General features: G+C 33.6%; 1 protein-coding gene across 1 annotated transcript in view; it reads left to right on the forward strand.

The window, feature by feature from the left end:
- The window catches only part of LOC148939886 (syntaxin-binding protein 5-like), a 169,120-nt gene that overhangs the window by 41,982 nt on the left and 112,138 nt on the right, over positions 1-15,000 (forward strand). The window contains exon 5 of the mRNA XM_089106469.1: positions 10,392-10,992. Within this exon, the coding sequence (XP_088962595.1) occupies positions 10,392-10,992 (601 nt within the window). The remainder of the gene's footprint in view (positions 1-10,391; positions 10,993-15,000) is intronic.

Genomic DNA, 15,000 nt, shown 5'->3' on the forward strand with positions numbered 1-15,000 from the left:
CCCCCCCTTTCAAAGGAAGGCTCTGTATGTTGAATCTTGGATAAATCCATATGATGCTTAATTTTGTATTCCTCATCATCACGTCAACTAAGTCTTTGCTGAGTTAAAATTTTTCCCTTATCATTTGGCATTTGTTTTCCCAATATAATACTATATTAGCCTATTGCGCTAAGCTGGCATATTTAAGAACAAGATAGTGTACCCAATACCCAAGTACCCAGTACTTGTGTACAAGTACCCAATACCCAATTCAAGACAAAGATATGTAGATGATCTCTTTTTGTTGAATATTCTCTCCACGGGGATGTGACTAAGTATAAAATTTTATTTAGCATAATATCCGCCTTTTCTTATTTAAGTTTTAAAGTAATTTCGTGATTTTCTATTTCTCTAATTAAGTCACTTTTAATTTAAAAAAACGAAATAGGAAATTTCTATTCTATAAATCAGTGTTTTATTCCCATCATTTATATCTGAATTCCCTAAAGTACATTCATTCTAATATTTTTTTTTCCTTCAAAGAAAGCTCTCCATATTCAGAATTGTCTAAATCCCTGTCAAGTATAAATTAAATTATATATGACGGTGAATAAACATTGAATTGTTAATCTGTTTTGTACAATTGGAAACAGTACTGACAATCGAGAATAATTTACAGCTTTCCAGATATGAATGTTTCTTGCTGGCATCGTTCGTATAGCTTTCATATCTTGTTGTTAATTACAAAAAAAAATTGTTTCCCTGGAACAGTTTCTGTGTGACTAATATTTTTTCAATGGAGAGAATAATTTGTGAAAAGAAACTTAATGGGAACTTAAGAAGCCCATTAACAGGGGGTGGGGGGTGGTATGGAGGCAAATGGGGTACCTTCAAAAAATACATCTATTTACACCAGTGTGCAGTAACACTCGAAAAATATTAGCTACTTGTTAAAAAAAAAAATAAATTCATGTACCTTCAAGCAACCGTGTCTAGACTGCCACATGATAAATTAATTAATTCTATTATTGAATATATTTATCTAAACACTATTAGTATCAGTAAAGTCTGTCGGATGCAAGGAAATGAAAAAAATCCTTTAACCAAATTGTTTGTGTAAATAGCTGAATAACCTAATTGTGTAAATAACTTAAATGAAATACAGTTATTTGCGTAAATAACTGAATTGTTTGCGAAAATAACTGAATAACTGAATTATGTATGTAAATGGAATTAAATACGTAAATAACTGAATTTTTTCTGTCGAAAACTGAAATGAAATACAATTATGTTTTGCAGGTTTTTGCTCATAGACATGTGTTCTAGATTTTCTCTATTTTATCAGTACAAATTTCATTTTTAACTGTACTTTGATAGAAGATATTTATCTATATACATTTATCTATAAGTTTTGTACTTCCGCCCTCCCTGAAAGTTCAATGTATTTATGACATTAGTGTCATACACTTAAGTTTTTGATTTGAATATGTGCATATATTATTGTTTTTGATTCGAGTTCTCTTTTTCTGGACTTAGAACAATGTATTTGACAAACATTTTCAAACCAATATTTTCAAAGAAAATAAAAACATCATTAAAACTAAAACGTGCAGAAATATAGTTATATAGCACGTCAAAGATAAAGGAAGCAGAGGTTTCTAAGTATAAATAAATAATATATAAAATGAAATAGCCATAATAGGAATAACAATTGAAAATACTATAAAGAGCCACAGGAATGTAACAAAAATAAGAGGGGTCTACTAAAAGACCCCCTCTTATTAGACCCACTAATAAAAGCATGTGATGGGTTCATAAAACCCACCAGATGCTAGAATTCGGTTTGCTCTTAACTGAGAGCAAGAAATAGTTTTAATTACAAAAAGAAAACACAAATCGTAAAACATAAAATACTAATCAAGTTGACATTAAACACTAATCAAGACATAAAACGCTAATCAAGTTCACAGGCAAAAAAAATCCTCAGGATACTTGAATTTTGATTTTCAATTTAGTTCAACAATTTTAAAAGATGGTTTTTGTCACCATTTTTTCCTCTTTTTTTCGTTTATTCGAAAATGTTGATGATCGATACTTAAATAAAACTTTTAAATGTCAAGTTGTAGTTTTAGAAACAATTTGTTTGAGCAATATTTTAATTATTGAATTCATCAATAATTCATAATTATTTTTTTGCCATTGACAAGAATGAATTCAAAAATGCAAATTCTTGATTGAAATTTACTCCATATTTGACCCATAAAATTAACTTGGTGATTCCAAGTATATCAATACAGAAAACAAAGATCTTTGAAGCATAATAATATATTGGTACAGAACACAAATATGTTGATACAGAACACAAATATATTGATACAGAACACAAAGGTCCTCGAACCATGAATAGTATAAAACTTTGTAAGGTATAATGAAGAAAGAAATACAGTTCAACATGTATTTGATTTTCGGTAAAGCTCAAATGATCAGGTTTTGGGGGACTTGAAGTGATGGCTGTCCCACTTATATTTCTGCCATTCACTGTTCTAAAAAATTTTTAGTTAATTATTCACCTTAATTTCTATGCGTTTCGTACTTCATTTATTCATTCATCATATTTTTTTTTGTTTTAAGTTTGACTTGACTGTGTATTTTAACTGTTTTTAGTTTTAGGTTTCATATTTTCATTCATGCAGTAACTCCGTTTTGGAATTCATTGAATATTAGACTCTATTTCTAATCGTAACTTTATTTCTTTTGGATGTTCACTCAAAATCTACATTTTCTGTTCAAATACGAGTAAAACTTTTGAAAACTTTAATTTTGCATTTTTTTTTAATTCGCATCTTTTATTTGTTTTAAGTTTGACTTGATTGTGTATTTTAACTGTTTTTAGTTTTAGGTTTCGTATTTTCATTCATGCAGTAACTCCGTTTTGGAGTTCATCTTATATTAAACTCTATTTCTAATCGTAACTTTATTTCCTTTGGATTTTCACTTACAATTTACATTTTCTATTCAAATACGAGTTTTTCTTTTGGAAACTTTAATTTCTTATGTGATAGTAGGAAAACAATGAACTTTTATATCATTTCGGAATTTTAATTTTGAACTATTGGTTTGGTATATGACAATAAATAAACATATATGACAATAGGTAAACAATGAAGCATTGTTCCATTTGCTGGAAACACTATTGACAAAGAGGGATATTTGCACGTTTTTGCTCATAAACATGCGTTCTATATTTTCTTAGTAACACTAGTGCATATTTTATTTATTTATTTATAATCACGGAAAAATTGATTTTTTTCTTCTTACAAGTTCCCGTTGTTTCCCAAAATCTTGTAAAGATTTTTTTGGTATGTTCACTTAAAAATTTACATGTTCAATTCCAATATGAGTTCCTCTTTAAATGTTAGTTTTTTGTGTGAAAGTAGAAAAACAATCGACTATTATTTCATTTTGAAGTGTCAATTTTGATTTTTCTTTTTCTTTTAGATATAACAGTATATAAGCAATATTTGACAATAGGTAAAAAGCGAACTATTATTCCTGATGTTTTGGTAACAGGGAATGTTTGCACGTTTTTTTTGTCATAAACATGTATTCTATATTTTCTTAGTATCACTAATATATTTTATTTGTTTATTTATAATCACGAAAAAATTGTGTTTTATTTTCTTACAAGTTTTCATTCTTTTCCAAAATCTTGGAACGATTTACCTTTGGGATGTTCACTTAAAATTTACATTTCCAATATGAGTTCCTCTTGAAATATTAATTTTTTGTTTGAAAATAGAAAAACAATGGACTATTATTTCATTTTGAAGTATTAATTTTGAATTTTTGTTTTGATATATGACATTAAATAAACAATGTTTGACAATAGGTAAAGAGTGAAATATTGTTCAATTTCCTGGAAACACTATTGACAACACGAAATATTTGCAATTTTTTTATCATAAACATGTAGTCTGTATTTTCTTCACAAAAAAATAATTTTTTTTACAAGTTGTCTTTTTTGTGTTTTCAAGTTGGTTTTATTTTATAGCAAGTCTTTTTATTTTGTTTCCAAATACGTTTCATTTCCCGTCTTTTTCTTCTGCCCTTTTAATTTCCTTGATTTTCTCCAATTAGCGCTCTTCATTTTGATATATTGTTTTGTTATATTGCAATAGACAAACAATACATGGCAATAGGTAAACAACGAACAGATATTTCATTTCCCGAAAAAACTATTCAAAACGGGGAATGTTTTTCCTTTAAACATGCATTCTGATTTTCTTGATAATTTTTTTCTTAATATAATTAGCACTGTATAAACTTTATTTACTGGATTTGTGTTTTTTATTTTGATTGAATAGTTATTTTTTTATTGTTTGTTTTGCCTAAAAAGCATATATTAATAAGTTCCCATTGTTTTTAAAAATTAAATTTTTGGACTTTGTGAGACTTAAAAATATTTCAGATTCCCTTCTTTTTTCTGTCCTTTTAATATCGGTGGGTCATTGGTACAGTTTTGTATTTTTGCGTTCAGGATTCTAGGAATGCATTTTATGTGTGTTAGTCTCAAGTGGTTTGGTGGTGTAGTGAGCTGTCTAGGTGTAGGTGGTGTAGTGAGACGTCTAAGAATGAATTTTATGTGTGTTGATCTTAAGTGGTTTGGTGGTGTAGTGAGCCGTCTAGCTGTAGGTGGTGTAGTGAGTCGTCTAGGAATGCATTTTATGTGTGTTGGTCTCAAGTGGATTGGTGGTGTATTGATCCGTGTAGTTGTAGGTGGTGTAGTGAGCCGTCTAAGAATGCATTTTGTGTGTGTTGGTCTCAAGTGGTTTGGTGGTGTAGTGAGCCGTGAGTAGCACTAGTAGCATTAGTATAAGAATCATATTAAACTCAAATTCTTAAGTGCATTCATTGTGAAATTGAGCACACCCCTCCTGTTTAGAAGCAAAGTGCTTCAGAACGAGCTGAAACCCTCTTTCAGATGAAGCTCATCTTTTTTTTCAATTTTGTATTCTTGTTCTCAACATTGACCAAATGGCTTCCAAATATGTTGTAATATTTGCTTAATTTGTCAATGAATAAAAGACTAATTATTTTTTTCATCCAAGATCACTATGTGATAACGAGGGATATTTTTTGGGATCATAATAGACACAAACAGTTATATTTTCTCAGCATGATCTGTATCTCCTTCATTGTATATGGCACTTTCGATTAAATTTGGGGATTTTAAATGTTTTTTTTATGTTTATTTTAAGATTAGAACCCTCCCCTCCCATTCAGGTATTTGTGCTGTAAAAGATTTTAATAAGCATCATCATACTTATATTATCAGTATCATCACATATTGAAATCCCTGATAAATGTATTGAGAAGTATTCAGCGTGTGCATGACTAGTCCAGTGCTATCATTTAAATTCAAATCCCATAAAGCCCTTCATTTTAAAATCTACGTTCCCTTCCAAAATGAGATCTCCATTTAGAATTTTTGTAGATCTCGGGTAAGGATTCGTATACTGAAACTTTTCTTTATACGACAATGAATAACTAATGGACTATGAATACATTTCATACAAATAGTTATGGTAATGGGGAATTTTTTTGTACTCGAATAGATAATAAATTTTTATTAGTTTTTTACTGTTTGGTTTTTCATTTCTGTTTATCACCAATCGTCACAAGAGGAATGTACACCTATTAAGGCTTATTTTCGTAGAGGAAACTTGAACTTCTCTCTCTGTCTTCTTTCTCTCTCTGTCTCTCTTTCTCTCTTTTTTTCTCTCTCTCTTTTTCTCTCTCTCTCTTTTTTCTCTCTCTCTCTCTCTCTCTCTTTTCTCTCTCTCTCTTCTCTCTCTATCTCTCTCCCTCTCTCTATCTCTCTCCCTCTCTCTATCTCTCTCTCTCTCTCTCTCTCTCTCCTTCTCTCTCTTTCTCTCCTTCTCTCTTTCTCTCTCTTTCTCTCTCTTTCTCTCTCTCTCTCTCTCTCTCTCTCTCTCTCTCTCTCTCTCTCTCTCTCTCTCTCTCTCTCTCTCTCTATCTCTCTCTCTCTCCTTCTCTCTCTCTCTCTCTCTATCTCTCTCTCTCTTCTCTCTCTCTCTCTCTCTCTCTCTCTCTCTCTCTCTCTCTCTCTCTCTCTCTCTCTCTCTCTCTCTCTCTCTCTCTCTCTCTCTCTCTCTCTCTCTCTCTCTCTCTCTCTCTCTCTCTCTCTCTCTCTCTCTCTCTCTCTCTCTCTCTCTCTCTCTCTCTCTCTCTCTCTCTCTCTCTCTCTCTCTCTCTCTCTCTCTCTCTCTCTCTCTCTCTCCTTCTCTCTCTTTCTCTCTCTCTCTCTCTCTCTCTCTCTCTCTCTCTCTCTCTCTCTCTCTCTCTCTCTCTCTCTCTCTCTCTCTCTCTCTCTCTCTCTCTCTCTCTCTCTCTCTCTCTCTCTCTCTCTCTCTCTCTCTCTCTCTCTCTCTCTCTCTCTCTCTCTCTCTCTCTGTCATATTCCAGCATTTCTTAAACTTTTAACTGCGGCTCGGCGCGAGGTTTTAAAATTTTTTGTTACCCACCTTACGAAGACAGTACCTCTTATTTTTGGATTAAATTAGTTTCCTAATAAAAAAACAGTTAAATGTTTGCTTATTTCATGCACAAAAATTTCAAAATAGTTGTGCAAAAAAATATAAGCAATTAAACAAATGAATTTCTATATTAATTTAGAACTTTAGTAAATGAGGTAAACTTCATTTTTCTGGCGAAGAAAAATCAGACGATAAACATAGATGACGTTCGGCAATGGATTTAAATTCCTTTAAGCCTGGAATTGACAGGAAGTACAGCAGGAGAATTTCAACTCCTAGCAACTTTGTTAGTTCAACCCAAAGTTTATATAATTATCCAGTATGATCATTCCCTATTTCACCCATTATAAAAATCCAGACCGGGGTGCGAGTGCTCCGGAGAACGTTTTTGCAGATAGAAACATAAGCGGCATCAGATCTTTTCACGGGTAGACAAGTCAGGCGCGAAACAATTGGAAACAAGTGGAAACCCGCTATTACGAATAATGCACTTTGTAACCATTTCTCATTAATAGACGCAAACACACTGATCCATAAGTGAAGAAAGAAGTGGGAGGAGCTTTTTGTTCGCACCGAGAACGAAGACCAGAAATGATCTGCGATAAGCTTACTGGATAATTATATAAACTGTGGTTCAACCTGTGGACGCTGACGATAAAGGTGTTTGAAAAAATACAAATACCTTTCCTGGCGTATAACTGGTTTTCAAAACTATTTTTTTCATTATTAAACGTTGTCTCACGGCACAAATTTTCTGCAACCTTTTGTCGGTTCACAACATACAATCTGGGAAGCAGTTGTCATATTCCATGCTCTGAATATCTGTTCCGTTATATATATGCTAGTTTTTCGGTCGACATATCTGGAAGGTGATAAAGTCTTCTTTTTAATTTTCCAAAGCAAGTTCATTGTACTAGGCTTTGCCGCAACCTTTGATTGTCTTTTTATGCCATAGTTAATAAATAGAAAAAATATCGTAGCACAGAGCTACCTAAAGCCAACTACTACTACTACTACTACTGTGACTATTGTTACTACGACTACTACTACTGGTACTACAACTACTACTACTACTGTTAGTAATATGACTAATGTTACTACTACTACTAAAATTACCGTGACTAAGAAAAAAAACAATAAAAACCTTTACAGATGCTCTTTTAATAAACCAGTAAAATTATCATGTCAATTAATAAACGACTAAAAATGAATCTAAATAACATTCTACACAAAAGAAATTTTCCAAGGAAAAGTAAAGTTCTATGTCGGTTTCTTGAATATTTTTTCTTTGGGGGTTGCCACTGCTTGAACGCCCTGGGAAAAGGTTGGTTTGAACAGCAGTTTATAGGTGTGGTTTCACCCGTAATAGTGTTTTGACACTGCGTCGTAGAACTCAGTCTTAAGTAGACTTAAGATACTTAGTCTCTACAAAAGAATTATATGTTACATAAGTTAATACAGTTAATAAAATTTTGAAAACAAGTAAACAAACTTTTCCTTAAAAGCTTTTCACGTTTTATTAAAGCTTGAATCTCAATCGATTCCGCATTTTGGTTTTTAATATTTTGCTTACGTTGATTTTGATGATTTTAGACTATGAGTATGATGATTTTATGGATTTTTACTTTAGTTTAGTGTGAAAAGACATGTTCAAGTGTGAAAGGTTATTTTTAACATAGCGTAACTCCACCACGTGGCATGGAAAATAACGTACTTAGTGGGAAAGCTGCTTTACAGCTAAAAGGAAACTAGATTGTTAGGCTTTCTTTTAGAAAATATATTTTGACTTACCTATTTTTTGACAAAAATTTTCCAAAGTTTAATTTTTTCTGCAGTTCCAAAATAAACGAATTAAAACAGGAAAAAAATCTTTTACTCGGGTACTGAACCACTTTGTATATGTAACCGTACTCTACAATATGTAGTAGCTTTTCACCAGACTTTTTATTCGAAAACTATAAAAAATTATTTTGTTTTTTGTTACCTGTTCCTGCAAATATAGACCCGACAAGAGAAACGTCGACAGTTGTCAACGCCCTATGAGCCTTTAACACAATCTGCGCCATCTGGACGATCTCGTCCTTTTATCCCTTATTTTTTATCCTTTTTTTCCCATGTGCCTCCATGCCTTATACAACAATAAAATGCTATAGATCTTACAAGATCCTTGAAAGGGAAGCTGTTTAATTCTCATCAAAGGTCCTTAATGACCACGACTATCTCTTAACATTTATCAACAGTTACCAAGAGAAATTTCTTATAAAAAGTTTTCGAATCATTAGCAGATAATTGCAAGAAGTATTTCTACTGTGAAAAAAGCTAGATATTGATTTCTCTTAGAAACATGTTTTCCCAGACCACTCCAATGAGCATTTAAAGAGATGAAAGGGAAACTCTAGAATTCTTGTTAGAAATTATATGCTATTCCCTAAGTGTTTATTTTTGCTTGATTAAAAAGTTCTTCATTTAGGTAAATTGTAGTTGAAGCAAAATTAGGCTTTTGATTAATCCAAGAAAATGAGGTTTTATTGGTTTTCTTAATAGTATTTTGTGTTTCTAGCTTTATGTATCCACGTGGTGTCCTGGATTTGATCTTGTTCCCTTTTCCAGCTTCAATTAACTGGAGATACTATTTATTCACTCCTTGTATTTTAATCGCTGATAAATAAGACTAAGAAACTGAAAAAAAATCGTTTTTCACATGTAAGGCCATTTAGTTCTTTCCCCCGTCCTCTAAATTAGGGCTTTCTTGTACATGTATTTACAAGCAATTCTATGGAAACTCTGGACGAATTTAAAAAGGAAATTTCCGAAGAAATCCTATTAAAAACGTGAAGAAATCCTATTAAAATCCTGTGAAAGATGTTTAAGACTAAAATGTAACTTTTAGTATCAGATTCCATCAGAAAAATCTGATGACTCTCCCATCACCACCTCAGACGCCTGATTTGCAGGGGGGTAATTTTTATTGGGGAGTCAAATGCGGAAAGTGCCTTTTTTACCGAAACGAACGATTTTTATGTTTTTTCTATAAACTTTACAACTTTAAAGTTGGGCACTGACTCCCCCTCCTCCAATGTCTGGGTTTCTTTCCGTCTTATTCCTAAAAAAAAACATCACTACTTTTCCAAAATCGGGGGTTTATTTGCTTTTTGCGAGTATTAGTTTTGCATTCGTTGTCTTTGTAAAATCGAAAGCTTCCAACAGCTAAACAATCTTGTTATAAATATGCAGTTTTCAACATAATTAAGCTAGGACTAAAGTGAATACATCATTTAAATGCCTTTTCTTATGCTCTTTCCTAATTCAATACTTGCTTCTCGGGGAAACTATTCTAAGCCCTTAAAGGGCTGAAAACAGCCCATTGTAACCAAAAGTTTAAAAATGTGTTTAAAAAAAACTGGATTGTAAGAAAAAATTGCCATTGGAATGTTATTCAATATGGTAATTATTATTTTTATTAGTCTTAATATTAAAATATTATTATAAAAACAAATTTGCAGAAATTTCTAAAAAGAGCCAGAAACTCTTCAAAAAAGATGTCAGTTTTGCTGTGATATCGTTTTTGGGGGCTTTCAGGCTCTTTTTAAAAACTAAGGTAGGCTATATTTTAACCCCTTTAAGGGCTGAAAATGTAATTTCCCCCTGGAAAATTATCAATCATATATTACCAATTATATTATATTTAGTAATCTCGTTGCTACATGATTTTGTTTTCCTTAGCTAGACCTGTTAATTCTTCTTAAAGCATCCCTTTCAAGAGCGTTTACAGATTCTATTGATTTTTGTCACTGTTTTTTTAGGAGTTTCTCTTGCTTCTTTATACCTTTTACATGAATTTATTTCATTCTTTAGCCAGTCAGTAGCAAACCAGCTGTGAACAAAGGTTCCACTGAAAGTGAAATTAACCACGACGAAAAAGAAGCTGTGGAACAGTTCGATGACTTCGAAGTAATCGAAGTCCCGGAAAAACAGGAAGAGAAAGCAAAAAAGAAACATTCATCAAAAAGCTCTGAATTGAAACGAAAATTCACGATAATAGATCTGAAATTCAAAGAGATTTGGAATTGCAGCACTGATCAAAAAGAAGGAGCTGGAAGTCCTAGTATGTCGTCAGCTCCTTCAGAAACTGGAGGGATGGCTACTAGTCAATCAACTAATTTTGGCGAAAAACAAGAACTGCCAAAACCATTTCGGCGTACTCAGACTGACCCACTAAACAAGCAACACTGTACGAAACCACCCACTGCACCACCACCTACTGAAATTAAGCCAATCCCTCCGCCACGTAGGAGCGGAAGTCTTCCTGTTCGTCCAAAAGATTTGGCTCTTGAAAAGAATATTGATAGAAGAAAAAAAGGTACAACAGAGCGTCAGTTTGTAATCCAAGATTTACGAGAGGGTGATGATTCAAATGAGAGTTCAGGCATTTTCAAAGGTTTGGCCAAAAAATTCAGTAAGTCACACGCAATTGAAGTGTAGTTTAGTTTGGGTGATGTCTTTTGTCTTACTAACCCTTTGTCTCTGCTTTACCGCTGGGAGTGGTCTATCTTGTCACTGTCTACTGTAAAGTTCTAAAGTAGCGTATGTTCAGTGACGTTTTGAGGGATTCTCGCCGCGTTTGGGGAAAGAATTTCCTTTCTTTTTATTCTATAAATAGATTCAATCGTGGGATGGAGGGGGAGGGGAGGGTATTAGACTAATAGACTACTAAAATACTAAATTCTTAAGGACCTTGGGCGGTAGCATCTATCTTGAATAAAAAATCAGTTTGTTAATAAGTTTGACTTTCCGTTGAAACTTAATAGTCAATCACACAATTTCTTAGTAATTCATTTCTTGTTTTTATTTCTCACTGGGACTATGAAAAAACTTTTATGAACATACACTCTTACACTTCAAATCCAAAGAAAAGGAGGCATATATTTTAAGCCGTTTTCGTGATTGTCGCTGAATTTTACTGCATTTAATCTGTAATGATACTGAACATGGTATATACAAGGGGAAACATTAGACTGTCCTTATCGGGAAGCTCTGACAATTTTGTGTGTGATCACCAAGCAGTAAAACTGATTTATCACCCATTTCTTATGAATAGAAAGCTTTTGTGTCATGTTGTTTGTATCTGCATAAAAAATTTTCGATTCCCCTCACCTCGTAATAGGTTTTCACGGATTACATAGCCATAAAAATTGTAATGACCATCAACAAAAGCCGTATCTAGGGGGGGGCTTTACCGGGTTTGAACCCCTACCCCTGAAATTTGTGCTTGACTCACAGATACATAACAAAATGCATATAAACAAGTTTTTGATGGTTTTTTATAAAGTTATTCTTGTATACTCCCCTGAATCCCCCCCCCCCCGACGAAAAGTCCTGGATACGCCCTTACATGAATTTTTTTAAAGGACTATTAAGATCTCATTATGTTTGGCTGCTTCAATCTGGTAGCTTTTCAATCAGATATTTTATGTTTTATACGTAATATACAGGGTGCTCACAAAATCGCCTGTTTTTATAAAAGAATTGCAACTTAATGTCTTCGGTTAGACCGAAGACGTGCATGGACCCTATGCACATCTTAAAACTTGATGGTTGTATCACTTATCAAAGCTGTCGTTTAGTCTCTTGTCTATTAATAACAGGTTGACTTAAATTCTCGTTTGGAAAACATTGATAGTTTCTCAGTATATATATAACTTGCCCACTGGGGGGGGGGGTTATTTGAGACTGATCCAAAGGACTCCTGTTTTCTTCGTAAAATTTACAAAATTGTGGCATAAATGTAAATGTTTCATTTTGCCATTTCCTTCCTTTCCCTACGTATCGAACCTATGTATGTACTAAATTTATTCCTCATGCTCTTGATGGGGATATCTTGTGCTGTTATTGCTTTTTTTTCTTGGTAAAGATACATTGGGGGCACGCTGTATATATGTATAAACAGTTATTCAAAGTAATTTCAATTTTTGTGGTAATGTAGATCCTGTAGTCCAGTATTCATTAACCTTTTTACGGCTCTGGACCGGTAAAAACTGGGTAAATATTATGTGGACACACCTGACAGTTAATCTGCTGGTAATTCTGCGGACATTTAACTGTTTGCAGACCCATCACCGGTCGAAGAACAAGATGAAACAGTTTAAACCTCTGCTTAGTTCTGAATGCACTCATATGTTTTATCCTCAGGCACCGAGTCGTCAGACTGGACAGGGCAACACTGACTCGTATGCTTCGTCGGTGATAAAGAGAGCCGAAACAATCCGACGATCCCGCTCTCAAGGTAGCTTTGCATGATTTGTAGTTTGTCTTGCTTGCTAATTTTAGACATACTTCATTTCCTTTCTTGTTTTTTTTTTTTAATTTAATTTTAGTACATTACTTCAGTTGAGTTACATATAATGACTGAACCAGAGACGGTTTTAGGGGAGGGCACTTGCCCCGGGCGCAGAAAATTTAGGGGCGCCAAATTTCAAATAAATAATCTAACGGTAATAATGTAATTTTAAAAATTTTATCTTCATTAAAATAAAGTAGAGGAGCAGTTAATAATTATAATATTTATTTGTAACCCACAATATACAATTATAAAACTGTGGATTAAACAAAAAGAAAAGAAAAAAACAACAAAAAAGAGACAACCATTAACATACGATTCTAACACAACATAAATAAATTAACTCAATTAAAAAAATGGCCAAAGAGAGTAAAAAACCCCAATCATTTGCTGAGTTTTAAAACATAAATCTGCAGATATTTGTTTCAGTCGTGAGGGCGCATCCACAATGTCAAATTGTGGATGTCAAATTGTGTCAATGTCAAAGGAACGGAGAGGACACTTGCCCTGGGCGCAGAAAATTTAGGGGCGCCAAATTTCAAATAAATAATCTAACGGTAATAATGTAATTTTTAAAATTTTATCTTCATTAAAATAAAGTAGAGGAGCAGTTAATAATTATAATATTTATTTGTAACCCACAAGATACAATGATAAAACTGTGGAGTAAACAAAAAGAACAAAAAAAAAACAAAAAAAAAAACACCTATTAACATACGATTCTAACACAACATAAATAAATTAACTCAATTAAAAAATTGGCTAAAGAGAGTCAAAAACAGCAATCATTTGCTGAGTTTTGAAACATAAATCTGCAGATATTTGTTTCAGTCGCGAGGGCACATCCACAATGTCAAATTTAGAAACAATTCTATGATTTCGGTACCACCGAGGCATCCTGAGCATAGTTTCTTCATATCCTTCTTGCGAAGGAGAAAAGCAAACCCAGAAAGATAAAAAAACAGCAGGGGGCACAAAAAAAAATAGAATAAAGACGGCGAAGTCCTTTTTGGTTATACCGACCACGATTGGGTGAAATTATTTCCGTAACCAACCCGCATACTTTTCAGCACGCTGGACGTAATAGTGGAGCAAGTAGTCGAAAGTGGCGTGGGAAAAGATAGACCTAACCATTTAATACTTGCTGAACCTGTTATAGTTGAAGAACTCAAGCACAGAGGCGATGCTGGTGGAGGACTCCCAAAACATAAAAACTCATATTTGGCAGCATTAACTGAAAGGCCCACTGTGGACAGTGCAGCTGAAAGGAGGTCAAAGTTTGCAACTAGACTTTGTTTTGTCCGGCTAAGAAGCAGAACATCGTCAGCATAAGCAACGTTACTAATGCCTAAACTATCACTGTAAATAATTGACGGTTGAAGACGTCGGAGACACGAAGCTAAAACACACTTAAATAAATTTGGAGATAACACGGCACCTTGCCTAACGCCCTTTTTAACTGGAATATGCTCCCCTACTGTAGCCTTCCACTTCACCCTAACTGAAGAATTAGCATACCAATATTTAAGCATGGAAACAACAGAAAGGTTAACGCCGGATGCTGCTAGAAAAAAACATTTGAATGAATTACATTGTCAAAAGCCGGCACAATGGACTGTGCCAAGCACATCTGAAACAATAACTGCAAATGTTTCAGTAGTTCAGGACAATCATAAGCAAAAAACTTAAAGCAAAGACCATCACTATCGAGAGACTCAGAGTTATTCACTTGCTTAGGAGCTAGGAGTATAACACCAGATTCCACCAGTAGCACTTGAGATTGGTTGATACGAACTGGAAGGATTGAGTTGGCAAGCTTTGTAAAATCATTTTGTAGATTAACATTAAACGAAAGCAAAATACTTTTATAATGGGAAATGAAATCACATAGCTGAAGAGAGGAATTAATTGGAGGTGAACACTTTGCACTGTTTATAACACGATCACAGGATTTCTTGTCGCAGGGACCATCCCAGGCATTTAGTCTTGCTCTACGCAGCGAATACTTGTACTCTCCTTTGGTTGTCTGCTTTATTTGATGGACTGAACCAGAAGAGGACGATCACAGGCTATCCACATGCGGAGCCAGAACTTAGCTTTTGTTTAGCCATCTTCACTTTAGGATCA

The sequence above is a fragment of the Artemia sp. Qi Xiang Cuo genome, chromosome 20 (genome assembly GCF_049724085.1).
Source record: "Artemia sp. Qi Xiang Cuo chromosome 20, ASM4972408v1, whole genome shotgun sequence".
Classification (NCBI taxonomy): Eukaryota; Metazoa; Arthropoda; class Branchiopoda; order Anostraca; family Artemiidae; genus Artemia; species Artemia sp. Qi Xiang Cuo.